Genomic DNA, 25869 nt, shown 5'->3' on the forward strand with positions numbered 1-25869 from the left:
AAATTTTCCAGCATTTGGCTGGTGGATGGTGATAGTTTTCCATACTGCATCTGTCTTGTCCTGTCTCATGAAGCAGAAAGGGATTAGAAATATCTAAGAAAAGAGAGGAGGGCAGGATGTGACAGTTAGTAGAGGAGACACAGACAAGTCAACGTTTATCCTTACAGCTTTCTGGTGAAAAATATTTGCATACTAGCAGGTTTAACTAACTAGCACGACATGCGCTGCATCTCCAGCTTTGGTGCGAAATATGGAAATCCATCAAACTGCTTCCTCTATGTTCTCCTCTCACCCCTGAATCACCCTGATATATCTTCCTACTATACTTGAATATGCGCATGCTCAATATTTTGCTCCATCTGCTGACACTATATTTGTACACTCATCATCAACACCACAAACCCAACTCTGATTATATAGCTGTTTGTTTGTAATGTTGGTGATCTCGGAACTGAAGCGTTTTCTAGTGTCCACTAAAAGCCTAAAAACATGAAATGAATAGCTGCTTTTTTTCTTAATTCTCTTTTGGCAAGTCAACTGTATTGCTGTATCTTTTCATGAACTGTGATGATCATATGACTCGTCCAAGAGCAGTAACAAATTATATATTGTGTTGTGTCATTTTACTTGACTAAGCTTATGATAAAGTCAGAAATAAGGGTTTAGTGATGACAAGTCATTCAGGGAAATATATTTTCCCAATCACACATTGTGTCACAAAGACACAAGAGAAGGAGAAAGGGGAAAATGGGGTGTATAGTATATGAAAATTTGAGTTTCAGTTTATTTAATTTTATTTTTTTGTTATGTGTACTGCATTTTTTTCATTTAAGCCAAAAGCAAATTACACAAACCTTTTAATCTCTATAAACATATGTACATTTTATCAACAGCAGAAAAATGCTGACAAAATTAGGCTTTCCACTAACCTGTTATAATTTCTGAATCTGTGTGATTCCAGGGATGACTAATGAATGTTTTCTAACCTCTATTTACCCCGGGAACATCGGCTAAGCATGCATGCTCTTCTTCAGCCCAGCACAGCCAGTCTGCCACAGTGTTGTTGGCTGCTGCAGCTGCACTGGAGCAACATGGGGCTCTATTGTCTTGCTCTTTATTGTACAGAGGTTCCTGTGAGGAATCCTCCTGACAAGATCTTGTACTGTATTCTTTCTTATTGTTGTTTTTTTGATTGATGTGGTTGTGGACCGCTCGGTTTACCGTAGCTGCAAACCTAATTTCCCTTAGTGGGACAAAGTTTGAATTGGGGAATTGGAATTGTGTTGAGTACCCTGGACCGTCCGGGCCCAGATTATCTCGGCCCTACCGTTCACAAGCCCGCCTCTTAAACCTCTAGGCTTCTGCTGCCCCTTGACCTGGCATCATTATAACCCTGCAGCTCACCATCTCACACATCGAAGACACATAGGAGGGAGCTAGACAGAGAGCTAGACAGAAAGCTAGACAGAGCTAGACAGAGAGCTAGACAGAGCTAGACAGAGAGCTAGACAGAGAGCTAGACAGAGCTAGACAGAGAGCTAGACAGAGAGCTAGACAGAGCTAGACAGAGAGCTAGACAGAGAGCTAGACAGACAGCTAGACAGAGAGCTAGACAGAGAGCTAGACAGACAGCTAGACAGAGAGCTAGACAGACAGCTAGACAGAGAGCTAGACAGAGAGCTAGACAGACAGCTAGACAGAGAGCTAGACAGAGAGCTAGACAGACAGCTAGACAGACAGCTAGACAGACAGCTAGACAGAGAGCTAGACAGAGCTAGACAGACAGCTAGACAGACAGCTAGACAGACAGCTAGACAGACAGCTAGACAGAGAGCTAGACAGACAGCTAGAGAGAGAGCTAGACAGACAGCTAGACAGACAGCTAGACAGACAGCTAGACAGAGAGCTAGACAGACAGCTAGACAGACAGCTAGACAGACAGCTAGACAGACAGCTAGACAGAGAGCTAGACAGACAGCTAGACAGAGAGCTAGACAGACAGCTAGACAGAGAGCTAGACAGACAGCTAGACAGAGAGCTAGACAGAGAGCTAGACAGAGAGCTAGACAGAGAGCTAGACAGAGAGCTAGACAGAGAGCTAGACAGACAGCTAGACAGAGAGCTAGACAGAGAGCTAGACAGACAGCTAGACAGAGCTAGACAGAGAGCTAGACAGAGCTAGACAGACAGCTAGACAGAGAGCTAGACAGAGAGCTAGACAGAGCTAGACAGACAGCTAGACAGAGAGCTAGACAGAGAGCTAGACAGACAGCTAGACAGAGAGCTAGACAGACAGCTAGACAGAGCTAGACAGACAGCTAGACAGAGAGCTAGACAGACAGCTAGACAGAGAGCTAGACAGAGAGCTAGACAGAGAGCTAGACAGAGAGCTAGACAGAGAGCTAGACAGACAGCTAGACAGACAGCTAGACAGAGAGCTAGACAGACAGCTAGACAGACAGCTAGACAGACAGCTAGACAGAGAGCTAGACAGAGCTAGACAGAGAGCTAGACAGCTAGACAGAGAGCTAGACAGACAGCTAGACAGAGAGCTAGACAGACAGCTAGACAGAGAGCTAGACAGACAGCTAGACAGAGAGCTAGACAGAGAGCTAGACAGAGAGCTAGACAGACAGCTAGACAGAGAGCTAGACAGAGAGCTAGACAGAGAGCTAGACAGAGAGCTAGACAGACAGCTAGACAGAGAGCTAGACAGACAGCTAGACAGACAGCTAGACAGAGAGCTAGACAGACAGCTAGACAGACAGCTAGACAGAGAGCTAGACAGAGAGCTAGACAGACAGCTAGACAGAGAGCTAGACAGACAGCTAGACAGACAGCTAGACAGAGAGCTAGACAGACAGCTAGACAGAGAGCTAGACAGACAGCTAGACAGAGAGCTAGACAGCTAGACAGACAGCTTACGCTGCAGCTCTTCTAGACGCCTCTGGGCAGTCGTCTCTACCTCCTTCCTCACATGCGGGAAGCTCTGCATGACCTGGTGGAAGCTGTCTGCAGGCAGGGAGAAGACCTGGCAGCCGGTCAGGGCTGGTACTGTGGCTGTACGCTCCCCCCCTTCAGGAGGCAGATCTCTACAGGGGACAACAGGAGAAAGGAAGAAAGACTTTCAATGCATCTTGTGTATCTGGCATTAGTTGTTTTTAAGGGCCGGGTTGTATGGATTCTAATCCTGTAGAAAGCACAGCAAAGACTGCAGCAAGGATTGTGTTTCAAATGCAGGTGGATATCTATCATAGAGAGCAAAAAAATAACATGCTTACTTGCTCATTTATCTAGCACACAGCTGGCCCTGAAACTAAAATAAATGACTCAGCATTACCGCATACGCACTGCTTTGCTGTGCTGACGCACAGGAGAGCTTGTACACATGTAAAAACACACACATACCCCAAGTACTGTAGGGCAGGAAACTAACTTTTTTCACATCCCAAACTCCCAAGCCACTATTGTGACTATTCTACCTAACAACTAGATTTTTTTTTAGAATAGAATAGGACCTCCAAAGTAGTTTGTAGAGCACAGAAACTCAGCAACATACAAATTTACCAGCATTTGCTTGGTGGCTGGTGTTAACACACACATATATATATATATATATTTTGCATTTTAATATATTTATACACACAGTATAAGCACACATACATGCACACATTCTGGGATTGTACAGGTATTTGTGTATTAACCAAAGGAAAAGTATTGTAAGTACATAATAATACTGTGATATACTTAGTGAAAATCTCCCTAATACATGAGATACCTAAATGGGTTTAACAACACAATGGAAGCACAAAATGTACAAACATAATAGCATGTATTTTTGTTGCTACGTTTGCTGTTACGCCCTTGAACGTACATTATGTAATACTGACACAGCATTGTTCTGTGCTTGCATTAATTAATAAAGAGGTTAAGACATGGAAAATAAGGGCTGAACGGTTCAGTGATGCAAATTTTACATCCCACCTCCAAAGTAGTCTCCGTCACACAGCTCCCTCTGGAAGAACAGAGGGAGCCCGGCGCGTACTGCCAGACGATGATGTCACCCTGCTGAAAAAGCTCGTACTTCAGCTTGACGAGGACGGCGCTGATGAAGCTGATGTCTTGATTCTGGAACATGGGCACGTTGCTGCAAAAGGCCGTGACAATTTCCCAGAAAACAGAATCGTAGAAAAAATAAAAGTGGGTTTACATTTGCGTGGTAATCATACCGCGAGGTTGTGTCAACATTTAGAACTGGGGATGGGACGATATATCGCAATTCAATACATCGCAATACAAAAATGTGACAATACGTATCATGGGGGAGAAAAATGAATGGTGATATTTGGATGGCTCTGCATCCAAATTATATTATTGTCACTTTGTAATGACATTTTTAAATTGTTGTTTATATTCTAGCAGCCAATGCCATCGCTAGAAAGATCTGTGACTCGGAAATACATATAATTCTGCACAGTCAGACTTTGTTGTCACTGAACCTTTATTTATAACATCTTATCGTGGTTGTATTGAATCCTGAACCCCATATCGGGTAACGAATCGTATCGTGAGAGAAGCATATCGTCCCATCCCTATTCATAACACTGTTGCACTTTTACCTTTCTCAGAGGCTTGGAGATCATACTGAGTATGCTCTTCTCATCAAACCACTTTCCCCCATAGCATGTCTGGTAGTATTCTCTGATGCGATGGCGCAGGTCCTTGGGAAGCTTCCTGTACGACATCCAGGCTTCCACCTGATCCACCTGTAGCCCAAAAGACAAGAACAGGAAGACAGCCTGTCAGGATATCAGACTGGTAAACCACTAAAGCAGCAAATTAACTCTGAGTTGGAGTGATCTCTTGAAACTGAGAGAGGATGCAGTGATCTCTAGAGCGTGTTGCTCATCGGGTAAAGCAGTGGTTTTCAGCCGGAGGTCAGAACCCCCAGGCCTTCGTAAGATGATTCATGAAATCTGAAAAAGTAAATCTTCAGTATGCAAATTTATTATAAAGGTATTTAATATTTATTATAAAAAAAAAAGTTTCCTTAATTATTCAGGTAAAAAGAGGGCAAAATAAAAGTCATCATCATCGTTTGGTGGCAAATTCACACCTACAACAAGGGGTTGCAAGTAGGCATCACTTTGGTTTAGGGGGGTTGTGAACTGAACTGGTCTACAGCATCACACTGCCAGTAGTAGGGGTTCAGGTCCTACTGGGGACACCCACACAGAAAATGTAAGCTCTCACAGTGCTGTGAGCTGCTTTGGATAATAGCCTCCACCAAGCAGCATATGTAAGAATATCAGTTCTATTCTAAAATGCTATATATACATTTTGTTCACCAGTCAGTGTCTCAAAAAACATAATGGATTAAGTCTGTTAAGTCTGCTATCATTTTGTTAACCAAAGATTTAAGTTACCTACTATCCTTTCAAAATCATTTGTTTTAATGATGCTCTCAATCATTTTGTAAGAGCAGGTTTCACTTTACAAATGGTGGATACCTCATTTTAGAGAGCTACTCAAACCCCACTTAATATGAATACTGAACCCAAAATTAGCCCATGCACTCTTTACTTCATCCGCCCTCCCACCTTGCTCTTGTAGGCTTTGACCGACACGTCGGCTTCAGCCATCATGGCCTGAAAAGTTGGCTACCAGCAGAGTGAACACCACGGCTCCAGAGACCACGCTGCTAATGGTGACCCATATCTCAATTTCATCTGAGAGGAAAGTGAAGGGAAAATGCAGATATAAAGTTTAATTTGAAAAATAATTCAAAATCAGAGGATGCCAAACAGATATAGTTATTGAAATCTAGGGGGGTAGCATTAGTCCTGATGACAGTGTTTGTGAAATAAAGAGTGAGGGTTTTCTATAATCTGTGTACAGTCAACTGTTTTTCTGTGCCGCCAGTTTCTGGATATAAACCCTGCTACACTCCTGGGTCCATTCCAATAGAAGTTCCAATAGGAAGAATGGCTCTTATTCTGATTTTTATATCATGATATATGGATAACTATATGAAGTAGTTGATGACATGTAGTGTGTATATGCTGTAGTATGACATATATGTAGTATGTATATGATGTAGTAAGACATATGTGTAGTATGTATATGATGTAGTATGACATGTATAGTATGTATATGATGTAGTATATGACTTACATGTAGTATGTAGGCCTATATGATGTATATGACATATTTGTAGTATGTGTATGATGTAGTATGGTATATAGTGATGTAGTATGTATATATGATACATATGATATATAGATATGATATGTTAAGCCCTTTGACACATGCTTATGATAAAAGGCTGCTCTAATTGCAACTTCGATTTTGAGCAATAACATGATGAATTTCCACTGTAATTACATTTTCTAGCTCAGACGGCAATTTTGCAACTGTGTGGTCATCACAGCTCAACAGAAACCACTGGGGCTGATTATGTCATTGTTGATGGCTTGCGCTTTACCAGCAGGTTTTCGGTCTGGACCCAGCAGTCTTCTGGGAAGTCCTGCACCATGGGGACAAAGACCTGGAGGCAGCCGTTCCAGGGGCACAGGAGGAACATCATCAGCACAAGATGTACGATTCTGTAGAACACATGCAAAACCTCCAGGTCGGCATTTGACACCTGGAAGGAATAAGAATGACGTTACATTTGTGTTTAGTGTTACAATAAAACCAAAAGGTAAAACAATGAACAACCATGAATGATAGAGGAATGTACTGTGCAGCAGAATGTGGAGTATCAACGGTATGTAGCCTAGTAACAACAGTATATTTTATAATTGTCCTTATGTATATATTCTTGGTTTTCACCTGAGAGCCACGTAATACTGTTGTAAAATCTGACTTGAACTGACCTGAGACTGCAAGATCTGTCATTTGCCTTTCACCCCTTTCATGAGTGATAACCCTAAAAAATTAATGTGCCTGCGTAGTCACTTCAAGCTTACCCTCTGTAAAACACTGAAGAACCTCACAAGCCTGGAGACTCGGAGTAGACGGATCAAACTGATGATACGCACAAACATCAGGATCCGCATGATTTCAATCAGTAACTATTATAATCAAGCAGCATTATTAAACCCCCTTAATGGTATACATATGTGTATACAGTATCCAGTTTGGTGTTCATAGGTCAAAAATGAAAAAATATTAGTAGAATTTTTTTTTTTCATGAAATCCAATATGACATATATTGTTGGTCCAAGGGGCAAATCTGGAAAGCAAGAATAGCTGGGTATGCACCAAATTTCACATCAATCGATCTTCTATGTGAGAGATATATCTTTCTATTGTTTTTTTTATTTTGACATGTAATTGTAGTGCCCCCCTTTGGCCAATCAGTATCTTTCTGTAAATTTTGTATAATTTTCCCATTCTCTGTCAAAATCAGACCAGCGGTGGCTGAAATATTGCACATGATGGACGAACGAACAGATGATGTTGGGCTCCCCTCGGGCCAACCAGTGCAATTTCGTAAATGCCGGAAGTAAGTGACAAGGTGCGCCACTCCCTCAAGTTTCATAAAAACTGTTGAACTGTTGAAACGGAGATATTGCAGATGACAGTCACTGAACAATCAAACAAATGGACAAACTGATGGAGACAGATTCAGTCAACACCATAAAAAATTTACCATTTCTTACCGCCATGGGCCTAATTAAAACATCTGTGATCTCTCACCCACCTGCCTTTCCTCTAACATCAAAGCTAGGTTTCTACATAGGTGCTCACTCCAAAATAGCACAAGAGATAGTTACATTAGATCCTGTAGATTAGTACATGTTACAAATGAAATGCAAATGTATGGGTTTATGTCATTAGAAGCACCAATAAACCCATATCAAAATGAACCACTGCTACAGCAAACATCTCACCTCGCTGTCGTCACTCAGCATGCCCATTCTGAAGTTGGGCAGTGGTGGCCTAAAGGTTAGAGAAGCGAGCTTGTGACCGGAAGATCGTCGGTTCAATCCCCCGGACCGGCAGGATATCTGGGTGGGAAAAGTGAAAAAAAAGCAGCGCTTGCCCCTCCCTCATTACCACCACTGAGGTGCCCTTGAGCAAGGCCCTTAACCCCAACCGCTCCAGTGGAGCTGCTCAGTGGCAGCAGATCAGACTGTGGTTGTACTGGTCAGCTTCCAGGTGTGAATGTGATCTGGGCGTTCCTGAAAAAGAGAGCACTGCTCTCAGTGAAACTCCCCCAGAATAAATAAAGGTGAAAAAAAAAAAGTTCATCCAAATGTCAATGAGGATCATGACTTCTGAGAAGATGCTGAAGCCCATCATACAGCCAGGTTCATTGAGTTGATCTTGGGTAAAGCCAATTTCCAGAGGAATTTGTATGAGATTCTCAAATGTGATGAAGACCATGAATATTAAGTAGTATTGTCTGTGGATGAACACTTTACCACCAATAACAGTCAGCACAAGAAAATAGTTTGATGTCACATTTAGCTGTTGTGAGTTTAGGATAAAGTGGCAATTTGTAATTATCAACTGGTAGCAAGTATAAATTACATTTCAACTGTTGATGGGTGAGTCACACTTCACCTGGCTACTTACTCCCATTTTTGCTTTTAATTTTACATCAACTTGCTTTTGATGACTTAAACTCTCAATCCATCAACACCTTGCAATAACGTTACAATACATTTTATCTTATCTCCTATATATCTTACCATATCTTGCTAATGTTATATCTTAAATATTTTTGAAATACTCTATAAAAAGATGGTCCTGTGTGTCTGCAACATAGGTCATCATCAGTAACTAGGCTAAGTGTTCATGCCAATGATAACTGAACACTCAAAAGAGACGTTAGCTAGCGGTAAGTTAACTAACAGTTAGTTGCTTTAGCTGCATGGCGGTTTTATGTTATCTAGTTACTGCTTTAGCTACCTCGGTTGCTAGCAAAAGAAAACCGGTAAACTGCCGTTACCGTTACCTTAATTCGCTCAGGGGATGAATCACCCAGACTCCCGTCCCGTTCAGCTGCCTCTCTGCCGGATACAACGACTCCTCGTTAACGTTATCAGAACTAGGGCCTTCCTCCCTACACCCGTTACTACCTGTTGGAGCTCTAATCCTTTTCCATGTTAACTGCTGTTGGTGGATAGCCCTCTAGCTAGTCCGTTTTCCAACCTACCTACAGTTAGCTGATTTTCTAATTAGCTAGCTTGCTCTTTGATAAAAATTAAACTGAAACCGCCAGTCTACCTAGCAACCAGAAGTTCCAAACTGTTTTCTCTCTGTTCCAGCCATGATGGGTAGCAGCTAGCTTTTGATCAAAAGCGTTATTATTGAGGAAAAAAATAATTATAATTCATTAAATGTCATCATTTATACTTACATATAAGTTACTACTTATCACTATTGAACCCCCTTGTTTTTGAATGTCCTTACACATCTGTATTTTGGCATGAGTTGGTAATGTTTTAGAATGAGAAACCTAATGTAAATATGTGTCTTTGTATGTCTGAAGGTGATTTTATGAGATTAAATGTTCATTATTAGCCTATTTTTGTTCTTTGGAAAATACTACATTCACCAAATGAAATGTGTGATGTAAAGCCCAACTTTAAAGTTTTGATGGTGTGAAATTTGTTATTCATAAGAAAGCTAAGTGGAGATTATCTTTGGTGACACATTTTGAATTTATTATAGAGTAATAGACCTTTGTACATTGTGTCGTATTTTGTTTGTATGACTGAAATATTGATAGAGCCTATTTTCTAATGTAACTGATTTAAATCGATTAAAAAAACCCCCACCAATGATTGAGAAAAATAAGTGCATCACAAGTATTTAACTGTAAGAAGTACAAAAACTTTAATTGAGTTTCTTATATGATTTTAACAAGCTTACATTCTTACATACTCACTGCATATGAGTGGCCAAAATATCAGTAAGGCTTGATACCTGCAAGTTGGCTATATAATGCACATAGGAAATAAAAAAAAATATAACGTATTTCAAATGAATGTCATCTATATGTACAGGTCAATTTTTTGTCCAATGCTTGTTCATTTTGAAACATATGGTGTATATTTATAATGTAAACCCTATGCTCTCTTTCTTATTCGTCTACCTTATTTGTTCCCTACGTTATTCATTGTTTCATGACCTTGAAATGAAAAGACGAAATTATTATATAAAAAAAGACTACATTTCCCAGAAATCTCCGTGTACTTTTCTGATCACGTGAGCATAATATAAGGAAGCGTCCATGTGAGTCACTTCTCCCCGTGTTGATCTTGAAGCCGCAGCAGCAGCTAACGTTAGCCGGCCTCCATACAAGTAAGTTACATAATGTGAGCTGCTCCGCTTCCTAGCTGCTGGTTTTCTCTCTTTTGTTTCATCGGTTTGTTTATGTGGCATTATAGCACGGGTTTAACCAGCTTTACAGAGAAGCTGCAGGGGCTAATGTGAGCAAGGTTAGCTAACTTAGCTACGGTAGTTAGCAAGGACGTTGTGTAACAGCGTTAGCTAGCTCCAGCAGAGTGAAACACATGGTGGGTAGATTTTGTTAAAGCCTTAAACATTTCGTTACTTTAACATGCTGAATATAAGGGGTGGGAAGTAAGAAAAATAATAAATTAAACACTAAAGTGATTAAATGGCTATTAGATTAAATGGTGGATTGAATAAAATATAAATCATATAAATGTTGCATCAAACAGGCTTAAGATTAAATTTAAATATTGAAGTGTTTCAACACTACCAAATTAAATGATTACATAGTGATGGAATTATAAATTAAATTCTTTACAAATCATCTTATTGCATTCTGTCGCCATGGCATTTATTTATTCACAAGCAATTTAAATAATTCAATTTACTGCTTTTCCAATCGCCACCGCTTCTTTTAATTGATTGCTGCTTTAGCTGCCATAGTTGAAGACTCATTAGTTAAGAGTAAACTGTCTTGTTCAGTGTGTGATCTGTAGTGTTGCATGGTGACAGCCCCTCTCATCCGACCAGTGCTGCTGCTCATGACCTCTTCTCTTCTTCTGTGTTTCTCCTCATATTCAGCTTCAAGCCTGAACATGTCCACCATATCTGCTGCCAGCGTGGAGCCGGCTGCTGCCATCGAGGGCTGCGAGCAGAAGAAGCCGCTGAAGCCCTGCTGCGCCTGTCCCGACACCAAGAAAGTCAGGGACGCCTGGTAAGGACCGGGCTGGGGCAACAGACACTCTCCTCCTGACAGACTGATGAATGGCTGAAGGGCAGTAGGTGTGCCATGTGTCGACACTGAGCTTCAATGTTTAATGATGCACCATGTTTTTGTTTTTTCCCCCCCAGCATCATTGAAAAGGGAGAAGAAAATTGCACAGACTTAATTGAGGCTCATAAAGATTGTATGAGGGCGCTTGGATTCAAGATTTAACTGCTTCATTTGTGTGTGTGTTCATGTTTGGTAAGTATCAGCTCCTAATGATACACATCACATGCACACCCACATCACATGCACACCCACATCGCATGCACACCCACTCACACTGGTCATCTTCTTTTTAGTTGTATAAGATTGTTTACAGCAGTGGCTCTCAACCTGGGGGCCGAGACCTCCCAGGGGGTCGCGAGATCATTTTAAAGGGGTCGGGTGATGATTAATGATTTATGGTAGAGGAAAAAAACATTTCTAGTATGCAAATTCATTATTATGGCTATTTTTTTCTGTAATTTTTTGTTTTTTTCTTGTGAAATATTGAGTAGTTTTAAGCCTCTAGGCCTCCTCTGGAAATTAATGAGATGAAACAACCTGGAAAAGGGAAAATGTTTTTTTGGTTGCACTGTTCGGCTGCATAATGATGCCTGTAAACGGGGTCAGGAGGAGGCATCACTTTGTTTCAGGGCTCACAAGCCAACACAGTTTAGAACTGCTGCTTTCCAGCCTAAACTCGCTCATGCTGGGTCATCTGTATCCCCTGGCTGCTGTTGATTCATCCATTGTTGTGTGCTGGCTGCATTACCAGACGAGAACATCATGTAATGGGAGACAGTGGGGGTGGTTGGGGGGGGGGGGGACGGGTGCAGCTCCACCATCCTGGTCTTGTTTCTGAGTGTGGGGTATTGTGATTTTGAATTGACCCAGAAAGTATTGCAGAAGAGAATTAAAGTGTTCAGTCTTAAATGTTTTAAATGCTGTGTGTGTCAGTCACAGTCTGCTTGTCGCAGTGTGAAAGCCTCATTGTGTTTTCTGATCTCTCCTCTTGCAGTGTGTTGCTGTCTGAAAGAGTGGAAGAGGATCCTGAATATATTTTTTTTCTTTTTTTGTGTATTTTTATTTATACCTTTAACCTCAATGGAAATGCGTCTGACACTGGTAGTTGATGCTGAGTGGAAAATGTTTGTCTGTAGAATTTGAGAAATATGTGAATATCTTAAAATGCTGATTGGAATTAAATAAAAAGCCTATGCAATAAGATTCACACGTCTTTGTAATTCTCAGAATAAAACTGTTTTAGTGAGTGGGTAAAACTTTTGTATTTATGGGACTTGAAACGGCCTTATATAAGAGTTATGGAATAGTTTATTGACAAGTGTGTTCATCTCGATGAGTAAGTTTACATGGACAGCAATAACCTGAGGTTTGGCCTTAGCGTAAATAAGACAATATCCTGATTAAGCTGTTTCCATGTGTTTCTTATAGAACTATTCCATTCATATTCCTGTTTACATGCTGCGGAGCAAAGTCCGATCAACAGGACAAAAGAGAATCACTGGAGACACGGACAGTTTTCGAAAACTTCATGATATCCATTTCCCTCTAAATCCTGAGCATGCTGACAGTTTCAGTTTCCTTTTTTTCTGCTGTCAGTGTCTTTTTCCTCTGGAAACAAGTTTGCAAACCGCTGGAAGGCAGAGCGAGCGTCGCCAAGCAGTCAGAAGCTGCACATCCTCCGATGGAGAGATAGTTGGATTAAGGTGCATACGCTACCAGTAAAAAGTTTGCATACACCACATTTGTTTTTACTATTTTCCACATTTTAGAATAATCGTCAAAACATCAAAACTATGAAATAACACAAATGGAATTATGCAGCGACCAAAAAAGTGTTAAATCAAAACTATCTTATATTTTAGATTCTTTAAAGCAGCCGCCCTTTGCCTTGATGGAAAGGCAAAGGCTTTGGAAAGAAATTCATACATAGGATCAACTTCACTATTTATATTTATTAGAAACTAATTTCAAGCATTTAAGCAGAAGCCTTTAGATCAAAATGGCTTAAAAGGATAAGGCTGGTGTTTTTTAATGCATTGCTTACCGTCAACTATGAAAATAACAAAATCAGCAATGATTTTGTTTTGCCAACAAGTCTTGTCCATGTAGCCGGTGCCCAATGCCGCCCCATGTCTCAGCAGCCATTGACCTCCATTGTATTAAAAAAAAAAAAAAAAAAACCCGTCACAGAGCCATGCCGTTGCTCTGGGCAACATATTTCATCATCACGATGCACCGGGCCGGCCGACTTTTTCCTCAAACAACTTAATAAGTCGGCTGTAAACACTTTGCAATCTCAGGAAAGTAGTTCCGTAGCACCGAAAATAGCCCCCTGAAGAATTTGTTCCCATTTGATTTGGTAATAACTACAACAGCCTGACTTTTCATGGTAACAGTTAGCGATTTTTAAAATGGAAACTATGTCTTTGTGAGCTGTATTTAAAGGTTTTTAGCTTACAATTGGAGCCAATGACTTCCGGGTTGACGGCTAAAAACGGTACATGGGAAGTCAGAAAGTAACGGGAGTAGAGCAAACGCATTGTTGATTTTGTTATTTTCATAGGATTTGTTGACGGTAAGCAATGCATTAAAAAACACCGGCCTTATCCTTTAAGAGAATGAAAAACATAGTACATTCAATCAGGTGTGTCCAGACTTTTTACTGGTAGTGTAAAATGTCTAAAATCAATTCAATAATGCGACTAAAATCAGAATACTCCACTTGTATTAATGCTGTTCTGCTTACTCCGACTGCGACCCTATTCGGGTTAAGGTAATCAGAACATGCTGTTTACATGGCAGTTTCTTATTCAGACTCTTGTCTTAATCGGGTTCATATCAGATTCTTGCTGTCCATGTAAACGGAGTCGATAATGGTGTTAAAAGCCTCCTGGATTGAAGGTCCTTTCTTCTCCCTGTGAAAAGGCGTTGCTTGCCACAGTTGCTGTCCGGTCGGTATGCACTTAGGCTTAAAATAACTTCTGCCCCCGCTACAGTCAATACTTCACATATCTGCATTCTTCCCTCTGTAGTGTGCCACTGTTTCTGAAGGGAGCCTGGCAGTGAACGGCTAGTTAAACGCTTTCATAAAACCTCAAACTCCACTGCGAAAAACCCAACTCAAACCCTAGATTACAATGATCGAGCGCTAGTGTTTTTCACAAATTAAATAGACTAGTTTATTCTTTGTGTATGCCGCTCATTGCTGCTTTAAGTGTGGCAAAGGGACGTTTCTCAGTTGAAATGAAACTGTCTGGAGAGGTGAGGATGCTTCACCTCCCGTCTGCTGTGAAGGAATGTTCTGGTTAATTCATATCCACGGTGTTGGTTTAGTCTGGTCCAGATCCTTGTATGGTTGTGATGACGGTTCTGTGACCTTTCACACCTCTCCACGAGTATCCGAGTGCTGCTTCTGGTTGCTGTGTTATCTCTGCACACAGACACGGGAGAAAGAGCGCTGCACTGTCTGTAAAAAATGAATGAAAGAATGAAAAAGGTGCTCTTAGAAACCAGGAAGTTAGAGCATGAAGAGATAGATCATGGCCTCTAGTATTGGAAATCAAGAATAAAAAATAATACCAAAGCAGTGAAAAATATTTATTAAAAAGCCTTTATTATATTGGCTTACCACTGACGCACTTTGGCTCCAACTGTGACCTTATTCAGGTTAAGGTAATCAGAACATGCTGTTGTTTCCAGGCAGTTTCTTATTCAGACTGTTGTCTTAATCGGGTTAATATCAGATTATTGCTGTCCATGTAAACAGAGTTTATTTCTGAGAATAACAGAAGAATATTTTATATTTGGCATGTTCCAGTACTAGAGGCCATGATCTATCTCTCTTCATGATAGCAGGATAAAGTATTTGAAGGTCGTCATGGAGGTTTGCACAAATACCGTAAATCATTCAAACTGAGGATCTAGCTTTGTGTCAGCCTTGTGGAAGACGCATCGTTTCACTTACTGTCATATTATTGTAATATGCAGTTACAAAAAAAGCAACGAGGGGGTTTATCTGACTGTTTGTTCCATGGACAGACTCACCTCTGACCAGCATTATTGCCAATATGTGTGTGCACAGGACAAGACACATGGACAAGGGTCCAGGAGTGTAAGTTATTATATATAAGAGTGGAAGTCACTAATTACATTTACTCACGTTACTGTAATTGAGCAGCTTTTTTGTGTACTTGTACTTTGAGTATTTTTTTTAAGTCAGTAATTTTACTTTTATTTGAGTACATTTTTACAGAAGTATTGCGCTACATTTTAAATCCCATCCATTACAGAACAGATTTTGTGTCTTTCCATCAGCAGAAACTGGATCAACGTAAACTGACAAATTGTGGATCCATTCACAGTGCACAGTCAGTCAGCAAGGAAGAGTCCCAAGTCTCAAGTCAAGTCTCAAGTCTAAATGTAGAACAGCAAGTCAAGTCGGAACAAATCAAGAGTCCAGTTTCAATTTAATATCTTAAAGAAAACTAAATATCTCGGACTTTTCAATGCAATATGGTTTTAATAGGATAAAAACTTGGTAAGAGCATCATGAGTTTGATTTCTATAATCAGTTTCAACTTCAATAAATTCAATCATTCCATACAAATTCAGAACACAGAATTTAAATTCAGTCGTCCGCTGGAACAAATCTCATCACTTTCAATCTGAGTCATTTACACAAACACAAGATCTCAAGTCAAGTCAAGTCTCAAGTCTTCTCTTCATGCAGCAAGTCAAGTCTCAAGCAATTAAAGTTGTGAGTTGAGTCCAAGTCATGTGCCCACCTCTGCTGAGTGCCACTGGGTGTGTGTGTGTGTGTGTGTGTGTGTGTGTGGGGTGGGGTGGGGTGGGGTGGGGAGGGGGGGGGGGGGGGGGGGTAGGCAGTTCATGTCTGAAACCTGACCTGCTCTGTCATTCTACCTCCTTCAGTGTCTCTAAATATGCTCAGGCAAAGCCCCTCTCTTGGCAGCAGAGTGGGCCGGTGAAGTTTGGGTGTCCATTTTGTTTAGGAGATCCTGTGTTGAAGCTCTGGAGGAAATGGGATTTCTTTTTTTTTCTGTGACATTCTGGGGGGTGCAGTCACTCTTACTCCCTCTGTTACTCGTTATCATCCCTCCCTCCCTCCCTCCCTCCCTCTTTCTGTTATGTTAAGTAGCGGGCCTGCTTTCTGTCTGCGACTCTCTCCTCCTTGGGTTTCAATTCCAAACATGGTTATCCTTCTAGGGCTCTATCAACCCCCCGCATCCCTCTCTCTCCCCCCTGCCTCTCTCTCTCTCTCTCTCTCTCTCTTTCTGTCCCTGAGTTGCCAGCTGTTAGCTCTCCGGAGCAGGCCAGTGGGTGAGAGGAACCGACAGAAAAGCAAGAGACAAGACAACAGGAAGACACAGAGGGGAGAGACGGGGCGAGAGGCCGGAGGAGAGAGGAAGAGGCGAAACCCATTCCAGCTGCTTTTCCAGAGCCGTGAGAACTTCTTCACATTGAAGAACCTTCAGCTGCACACCAAGGGAACAAAACTTTCCTCTGGACTTTTTTTTTTTTGGCCAGTATTAGCTGTGTGTTTCCATACAGAGAATCTAGTTGACCCTCTTCAGATGGGACAGTAATAACACATTGGAGTGGATAAGTTGTTTTTGCAGCAAAGCATTCGGTTCCTTTGGTCTTTTTTAGGTATTGTCCATCAAAACTTTCTCCTGAACTGTTATTTGAAGAGTTTCCGTCATGAGCGCAGACAATGCCACCGTGCTGGAGAGCGTGCTGTACGGCCGGCCGATGTGCGACGGCTGGACCAACAACACCGAGGGAGCCATCTACCACCTGGGCAACACCATCCTGTTCCTGGGCTACATGGGCGGCAGCGGGGCGTACGGGTGCCTGTTCATCTTCGGCTTCATGGCCCCGTCCTTCCTGTGCCTGACGCTGTGGGGCTGGCTGACCGTGTGCGGCCTGGACGTCTTCACCTGGAACCTGCTGCTGCTGCTGCTGTGCCTGGCTCAGATCTGCCACCTGGTCTACCGGCTGCACCGGGAGGGCCTGGCCGGCGAGGAGCTGAGCGGCCTGTACCAGGCGGTCTACCTGCCGCTCGGCGTGCCCGTCCACGTCTTCAAGGAGATCGCAGGCGCCTTCGAGAGCAAGGTGGTGGAGCTGAAGGCCGGGGAGACGTACGCTGTGGAGGGCAAGACGCCCATCGACCAGCTCTCCTTCCTGCTGTCCGGGAGGTGGGGAGTGTGTGTGTGTGTGTGTGTGTGTGTCTGGTATTGTTTCCAAGGGAATTTCGTGACCAGAAACCTCTACATTTTCCTATTTATATAATATTTCCTTTATTTCTCTTAGATAATAGTAGCCTACTCCATTTGATCACTGAATTCACACCCAAGACCAAAAGAGACGGCTTTCACAGAGCTGTAGCACAGTGTGACCAAATATATATATAGCTATATTGTTGGGATGCCAGTTATAATGATGTAAAAAATACTAATAACAGTTGTTATGAAGAAATCAGTATACGTTTCCATGAGGTCTTCCAGAAACAAAACTCCTACTTCTGTTTCTTCCGTCTGTTGGCAGCATGTTGCCTCCACAGGAAATCTCTTCATCTAAAGATCTTCTGTTAGTTGTTCAATAAAAGCAGAGTTGCATTAGATCTCACAGACTTCAAAGAGAAATGTTGTAAACAGAGTATTTCTGTCAGTGACTCACCACGTGCCGTCCCTCTGCAGGGTGCCAACTGGCTAAGTGATATCTTTATACTTGGGACAGGAGTGGACCCTGACATTGTGAACTGCCGCTCTCTCCTCACAGCGTCGACAGATCTGAGCGTACGGGACAAATTTAGAACACAAACAGCTTCATGTGATAATGATTTTTCACAAATCTGAAGCGGTGGCCGTTTGGACATGTCTGACATGTTAGATTCTGGTTCATCCTTATGTAACCGTCTGACAGGCTGCCCTAGGTAAATTGTTCCAAGTCTAAAGATTAGCATATTACTCTTACGTAATCATCATTAATTTTTAGTGGATTAGCCTAATGGATTTTATTTCAGTTTGAGTCAGATAGAGGCCAGAAAACTCAATTCATAGATAGTCTCCTATTAGGTATTACATGACATATGCCTCTATAATCCACAGCGCAGTAGCAGTGCTGTGAGTGCATACATTTACAGCATGGGAGGCCCAGTGGGAACACATAACCTGGCAGAATTAGGGCCTCGCAGACTTAATGTCATGATACACAGCAAAATCGCTATAAAAATCATGTAAAAATCAACTCACACATCCATCAGAGTTAATTTAACAGTTTTAGATTTTAGATTATTTTTTAGATAGATTTGAACAGCCGCCACAGAGCCACATCAGCTCTATGAGCGAACAAAGCTTCATTCATTCAATTGTCACTGAAAAATCAATACTTATTAAAGGAGAACACCGTCGTCTTTTAGAGTTTCAGCCCATTTATTGTCTAAGTCTAGTTTACCTTTACCCACTAATTTTTGCAATGATTGGCATATGCAATTAAGACTATTTAACATTTACTCGTTTTGATTGATTTTAAACTGCAACTTTGCGGTGTAAAACCTAGCTTGAAATAAACTGCTGTCCCGGCTAACAAAGACGCCCTAAAAGGGAGATGAGCTCTCTTTTTCCAGCTGTTAATCAATGTTCAGCCTGATTAACAGCTGAAAAAAGATCCTTGTAATCTAAACAATAGTTTTCCTGGATTTTATGTGCAAATCCCAGCTTTTTGACGCCAAGTAGCGGTGTAAAAAATATTGCCGAAATGATGTGGTGCTAGTGGGTATTTTACATTCATCCATCATCAAGTTACCACCCATAACTCCAAAGGCATTTTCTGTCCATTTCATCACCCCTTAAATAAAAAGCGGTGGATGTGACAGTAAAGTGTTTTGAGGATTACTTCCTGGAGGAGACTCCATCTCTTCCTGTGGTGTCAGCTGACTGACAGGAAGCAGAGCGGAGCGTAACGCAGCGCTGAGATGAAAACACTCGACTCAGCTCAATGAAATGAGGAGAAAACAGAACGTTTGGCTTCATGTTTCCTGTGATGGATTCTCTCGCTCTGTGGAAGTTTGTTTTTCATACTGGAATAAATAAATGGCTAAACGACTTCTTCTGAAGGAGGAAAAGAAGCACTGATATCTGCAACTATGCTGACTGTGTGCAGAAAAACCAGGAAGAAAATAAAGGAGAGGGGAAACTGAGACGATTGGCACAAACTTAAAAAAACACTGGTGTTATCCTTTAACTGGAAAACTGACAAATTGTTAAGTTACTTTCTCTTGTATCCAGACTTATCATTTTTTAGTGAAATCATCTTACTGCACTGGCAGATCATTTTACCGGTTTCAACAAATTTGACTTTTTTCCAGGAGAATGTAACTTGTTTCAGGACATTTACTTGGTGAAATTGAAATTGTCTTAGAGAAAGTTTCTTGTTTCAAGATGTTCTTCATTGTTTTATGACGATTTCTTGAAAGAAGTCATATTGGCTTATTGGATCAAGTGAAATTAATTGAAACCAGCAAGATTATCTGCCAGAGCAGTGAGATAATCTGACTGAAAATATCATGAAATGAGCTTGATAGGTCTGGAGACAAGATAAAATCACTGGACTTGCCATTTTTTGCTTTGTATATAGAAAGTCGTATATACTGTTCACTCTGTCCATAGCAGATATTCACACTAACTTCCAGGCCCTACATTGGGCTGCAAAGTGACCTCCAGCTCTCTCTCCTCTATCATTATCACTTCCTAATCCCTCTCTCTCTCTTTAACCCCGTGTCTCAGGATCAACGTGTCTTTGGAGGGCCAGTTCCTGCATTACATCCACCGCCACCAGTTTCTGGACTCTCCAGAGTGGGAGTCCCTCCGGCCCAACGAGGAGGGGAAGTTCCAGGTACAGGACTTCTTCTCTGTTGGTTTACTTCAGTAGACGCTGATGCATTTTCCACTTCAAATCAAACTAGATAAAATGACTGGATACGAGGAAGGAAGTCCTAAGTGCGGCAGTAAACTGTTAAGCTAATTCAAAGAGCTGCAATTGAAGGATTTGGAAGGAGAAACCGAGGATGGATATCCAGTTGCCTTTTGTTGCCTCTTATCCGACTCGGCATCTGACTGATAAAGTGAACAGGGGAAAACAGTTGTCCTCTTGCCTTTCACCTATCCTGTTGCTTCAGATTAGTTTAGCTAAAGTCAAACAAAGGCCGGAGGTCATGTTGGATATTCAGGTTTCATCTTCAGTCATAACTAGAAGCTACAGGGGGTTCAAACAGGAAAGCATGGATCAAACTCTGGGAAGCAAATCACACTCACATACTATGGGAATTGCAGTAGTCTAAATTAGAGCTGAACAATTACTACTTACTTAATAAATACATCATACACCATAAGACCTCAACACACAGTGACAACATAACAGATTTTCCTGTACATATTCTAGTTTATAAGGGTTTGCAATTCCATGAGGAGAGCTGACAGAGATTCAGGTGTTTCTTGATGAATCCCCAGGTGACGCTGACGGCGGAGGAAGACTCGCGCTACATCTCGTGGCGCCGCCGCCGCCTCTACCTGCTGCTGTCGAGGGAGCGCTACATCGCCCGCCTCTTCTCCGTCATGCTGGGCTACGACATCGCCGAGAAACTCTACTCCCTCAACGACAAGCTGTACATCAAGAGCGGCGTGCGCCTGGACATCCGCCTGCCCAGCCTGTACCACGTGCTCGCCCCCGCCTCGCAGGGCAGCGAGGCCGGGAGCGGGAGCGGGAGCGGTAGCGGCGGGAACGCCAAGGAGCCGGGCGCCGCGGGGGAGCAGCAGAACCAGCAGCGGGGCTCGGCGGGCGAAGACCCAGCGCCGGCCTACAGGACGTCCGACCAGGCCCGGCCTCAGCCCCCTCAGCAGGCACCGAGGAAGACCCCCCCTCCCCCGGCCGAGCCCCGGGCACCCGGCGGGCACGAGCGCTACCAGCACCCCTGGGCGCCGGACGCGGAGCTGCCCTCCGGTGAGGACTCCACCAGCCTGGTCCTGGAGGACTTTGCTGACGTGGCGGGCTCACTGATGGATTATGGGAGTGAGACGGGTTATTTGAGGTAGAGGGGCGGGGTGCTGGAGCTAACACACTGGGTCACCACTTAAGATACATGTAAGTACCTCACCTGGGCGGGGAGTGGGGGGGTGGAGGGTGTGTGTGTGTGTGTGGGGTGGGTGTGTGTGCATGGATAGCGTGCGGTCCACAATTCTTACTAACCTGGCTTTGGACTGAGACTCTGTTTAGTGAGGAGCAACCAGATTAATACTGTCATTTGTTCTTTAATGTTTTGTTTTATCTTTATTTTTGACTCTTGTGCTCTTATTCCATTTATCTTGTGATGTCACACTCTGGCTGCTTCATCTTTTGCACTTCAAAGAAAAGAAACACTGATATTGCCCATTTCCAAGTTCAATCAGACTTGTGACTGCACTGCAGCAAGATATTTGTCTGGATGGATCAGCACTGACTGCCAGCCAGCGTTCATCCTGCTAGCCTTCTCAGCTGTGGTGATATCTGGATTATCATCCTATTTTCAATCCATATTTTCTACACTGAGATTAAAATTCCCTCCCAGCCTAATGCTCTGCATTAGTGCCCGACTCGCCTGCTGGTCAGCAGCTTACACTCTTCTTTGGTACAGTAGCTGAATTTAGTTTGTTAGTGAATTTTATCCGGCTGCACTCGGGCTTCCACACATGAAAGACATATTCTGCTCAGTGAAAACACTTTATCAGCAAATGAGCGCAGTGTGTGCTCAGTGTTGATTGGGCCCTGCGTCTGTGTGTATGTGTGTGTGTGTGTGTGTGTGTGTGTGTGTGTGTGTGTGTGTGTGGCAGCGGGGGGTTTCTACAGTGAGACTGGTGAGAGAGCAGCGGTGAGGTCGGCTGGGCAGCAGCTGTGTGTTTGTGTCTGATGAGGATTAGAGCTTGGAAACTTAGGGGATATCCAAAAAAATCCAGTGCCATGCTATTAATCCAGCGGGCCCGCCCCTCTGCTGTCCGTCTGCTCATCCGCCGCCATGAGCAGCCCTCGGCCAATCACAGGTGGAGGATCACATTTCAGCTTTGGGGAGGTCGGAGCGGGGTTTGGATTCCAGGCCGTCTGCGGGCCGGCGGGCCGTATCTATCACATCAGTACAAGCTGACCTTCAGAGTTCAGCCTTTCGGGTGGCGAGCGGCTGAGATTGGACAACAGGGAGAAAGACAAGCTTAGCTCGCGCTCAAGCAATCAGAGATCTGTGCAACATGCCAACTATTTCCCGGAAAAATCCTCGGAAAAATCCACCCTTAAAGGAAAAATCCACCCTACAACACTTTAATACTGTTAAAATCAGCCATTGGTACCTTGCATTTCTGGGTCCATTTTGGTGTATTTTTTCTTCTTCATGTAGATAACTGGCCAATCATAGACGATATGACGTCACATTGTGATATGTGCAGTGTAGCTACAATAGAGTTTTTGGAGAAAATGTTTCAGGATGTAAAACATCAGCGGTAAACGTCAGGTTTTGGCGTCAGTCCCTCAGAATCAAAGAGCGAGGGCTTCTTCTTTCTAGAGCCGCCATTTTGCACCGAGAGACGTTCAACAATCATACAGGGAGAAATCCATCGTAGAAGAGGAGAGAGACCGGTTTCTCCACCACAGGAGCAGGAGAGAGACCAGAATGCAATGTTGTGTTTTGAGTAAGGGGTGAGACTGGAAAAACTTACTATGCTATTGCTGTCTCTACCCACACTATACTGAATACAACAAGTTCAGGTCCGTTTTCTAGGGGATGTTGTAAAGCATTCTGGGAAACGAAATCAAGAGGGAAAGTGGGTACTGTGGGAACAAAAAAGTAAATGACAATACTTCATCACAAAATAACTTCTGGAATTCAACCACAGTCACAGATTGATGATATCTAAAATTGTTAGAGGATCTGAGGGAGGATTTTTCCTTTAAAGTAATAGTCTGTGACATTTTCATATAAATAAATGTTTGTTTTGTTGCTCTCTTTCACCAATTGCTCTAACCCAACAGTGATCCAGCCTATATCCAGTTCATAAATCTTCTCCACTGTCTGTTCTAAACAGCCGGAGTCTGGTAGCTCTTTCCTGGGAAAAATCCTCTGCTGCACAGGAAGTGATGCGTTTTACGTTTCCGGTTTGTTTGGAATAAACAGAAGAAGAAGAACTGGGTAGTTAGCATGAGCAGTGATAGCCGCCATGGCTGAACAGACAGAGAAAAGAGAAACTCAAACTGCATCAACAGAAAATCCAAGCTCCGCCCACACTGTTTGATTGACAGGTGATCTGTGGGAAGTGCAGTGCAGAAACACCACAGTGAGGCTGAGGGACAAAGATGGAGACTGAATAAAAACATGGAGCTTGCAGATTTACCCCTTTAAATGTTAAAAGCCTGACTGGAGTGCTGTGTCCGACTCCACCTGTTGTGCAGTTGGTCTATCAGGCATGCTGATATATGGGATTGGGTTTTCTGAGAACATATTGTGTTATATATCGTATCATATATCATCGGATCGCATATCAGTGTCTTGCAGAAATTCTGGACCTCCAGTTTTACCATTTATATTTCACTGTTATTGACAACTGACCATTGTTTCTCTCATGACCCTTTGTCAAACCCATTGATGGTGCGTTGTAAAATTTCAAAAGTACATAGGCAGGAATTGGTAAATTATCCAGTTTTTGCTCAATTTTGCAGACAAGTTTAATTTTTGGGTATAGCACAGCTAACACTTCTTCTTGGTGGAGGAGAGACAGTGCAGCCGCAGTGCAGAAAAAGTATAAAAACTGAACTTTTTTGTGATTCTTACATCTGTATTCAGATCTGTATCTGTTTCACATGAGAAAATGTAATGTAGTCTGGTGTGGCACAGCAGCACTGAATGGTGGCATTTGTAAAGATTTCAGAGGTTTTCCTTAAACATGTTATCAGGACGTCCGGTGTAGAAAAAGCCGCTGCTTCAGAGAACAACTTGAAAAACTGAACATCTAAAAGAAACTGTCCCGGTTGTTTTAAAAATGTTTTCTTTGTGATCATGGCATTAAGTTAAAGACATATAATTAAGGTTATTCTATGTACATTCTATGTATTTTATGTTCATATTCCTCTTTTTTCTCATTCTTTTAGTCTTAATAATCTGTTTTACTCTTTTATTTTGCATCAACTATTTTACTGCTTGCAACTCTGGTTTATTTCATTTCCTTTATTATTTTGTTTATTATTATCTGAAGCACTTTGGGCTACAATATCTGCATGAAAAGTGCTATACTAATAAAGTTTCTTCTTCTTCTTCTTCCTAATAGTTTTCCATGTTGTCTCCACAGGAGGCGGTAGTGCTGGGAGTGTTCCTCCTCGGTTCCAGAGGGGCCGAGCTCCGCTGGCTCCCACTGACACCCCCAGACTGTGAGAACCGTCTCTGCTGGAGCAACAGACTGACAAACACTTCTTTTAATTTAATCTGCAGCAGGTCTTTCCATTAAGAGTCCCACACTGACACATCTACACCTCCGTCTCTCTCTCTCTCACCCCAGGAGGAGACAGAATGACGGTTCCAGACAGTCAGAATGGAGGAAACAGCAGGCCTGACTGGCTGTGATGTCACTGTCTCCTCCTGCTTCTTTCTCCTAGTTCTCACCTCTCCTCACTTCCTCTTACGTCTGAAACATGAGGGTTAGGGCCGGGCGATATGGTTGAAATCAGTATCACGATATTTATAAGGATTTTTTTCGATATCGATATATATCACGATATGACTCGTGTGCAAAATCACACGTTAAATAATCAAATTTATCTTCATCCCACTGAACTGAATGGTAATGTTAGGTGAGATGTCAAACAAAACTGAAATTTTCAAATAATAGGCATTAAAAAGGCCTCATTTTGTCAGTTTTTAACAATAAAATTAGCTTGTTGTCATCAGCTGCGACAGCAAAATTGTGCGTCACGATATCCCAAAATCACTTTATCATCAGAATATTATTCCGCTGAAAGACAATAAACAATAATATTGAATTATCGCCCGGCCCTAATTAGAGTTACTTGAGAGTCTTCACAACTACATGGAGTATACCTTCTTTTTTCTATTTCACTTACAGTTTGATCGATGGGTTTTTGAAGGCACCGATACTTTTAGACGGAAGTCGCCAATTGCTGGTATTTTGTGCTAATGCTCAATACCTTTAAATTTGACAATTTTTATGCTAAAACATTACAAGGATCCGGCGATACAAGCAGAATTTTCTTCTTCTGAAACAGCATTCAGAGCATCATGGGACACTAAAACTCTCCACTGAAACCCAGACTGATGAAATTCTTTTAGTGTCAGCAGCTCTTTAAGGCAGAGGGACCCACCACACCTATTCAATGGTAGAGAAACTCTGGGATAAATTACTGCCTTTAAATGAAGAATTACTTTAAAATATATTTTGAACAATTGAATAAATGAATAAAATGTGCAAAGAAAGTAAAATTTAGGTTAAAAGTCAGGTTTTTCTGTATCTGTGATCAGGAGGAACCTCCATCATAATAGAGGAGGACGACACTGACCGGCCGATATCTGATATTTA

General features: G+C 42.2%; 2 protein-coding genes across 2 annotated transcripts; both read left to right on the forward strand.

Annotated features, from left to right (window-relative positions):
- The first annotated feature begins 10248 nt into the window (after positions 1–10248).
- On the forward strand, positions 10249–12451 carry cox17 (cytochrome c oxidase copper chaperone COX17). Its single transcript, XM_071904079.2, has 4 exons — positions 10249–10320; positions 11056–11188; positions 11326–11440; positions 12243–12451. The coding sequence occupies exons 2-3, from the start codon at positions 11070–11072 to the stop codon at positions 11408–11410; spliced, it is 204 nt and encodes a 67-aa protein (XP_071760180.1). The 5' UTR covers positions 10249–10320; positions 11056–11069; the 3' UTR covers positions 11411–11440; positions 12243–12451.
- Positions 12452–16966: 4515 nt separating this feature from the next.
- On the forward strand, positions 16967–21357 carry popdc2 (popeye domain cAMP effector 2). The gene is made up of 3 exons (XM_071904080.2): positions 16967–17463; positions 20053–20161; positions 20776–21357. The coding sequence occupies exons 1-3, from the start codon at positions 16967–16969 to the stop codon at positions 21355–21357; spliced, it is 1188 nt and encodes a 395-aa protein (XP_071760181.2).
- Positions 21358–25869: the final 4512 nt, after the last annotated feature.

The sequence above is a fragment of the Centroberyx gerrardi genome, chromosome 10 (assembly GCF_048128805.1).
Source record: "Centroberyx gerrardi isolate f3 chromosome 10, fCenGer3.hap1.cur.20231027, whole genome shotgun sequence".
Taxonomy (NCBI): Eukaryota; Metazoa; Chordata; class Actinopteri; order Beryciformes; family Berycidae; genus Centroberyx; species Centroberyx gerrardi.

Excerpts from the sequence above, each read along its gene's own strand:
- cox17 (XM_071904079.2), top strand. The coding sequence starts at position 11,070 with ATGTCCACCATATCTGCTGCCAGCGTGGAGCCGGCTGCTGCCATCGAG. Across the intron at positions 11,189-11,325 it reads AAGAAAGTCAGGGACGCCTG|CATCATTGAAAAGGGAGAAG; the intron begins GTAAGGACCGGG and ends TTTCCCCCCCAG.
- popdc2 (XM_071904080.2), top strand. The coding sequence starts at position 16,967 with ATGAGCGCAGACAATGCCACCGTGCTGGAGAGCGTGCTGTACGGCCGG. Across the intron at positions 17,464-20,052 it reads TCCTTCCTGCTGTCCGGGAG|GATCAACGTGTCTTTGGAGG; the intron begins GTGGGGAGTGTG and ends CCCGTGTCTCAG. Across the intron at positions 20,162-20,775 it reads ACGAGGAGGGGAAGTTCCAG|GTGACGCTGACGGCGGAGGA; the intron begins GTACAGGACTTC and ends ATGAATCCCCAG.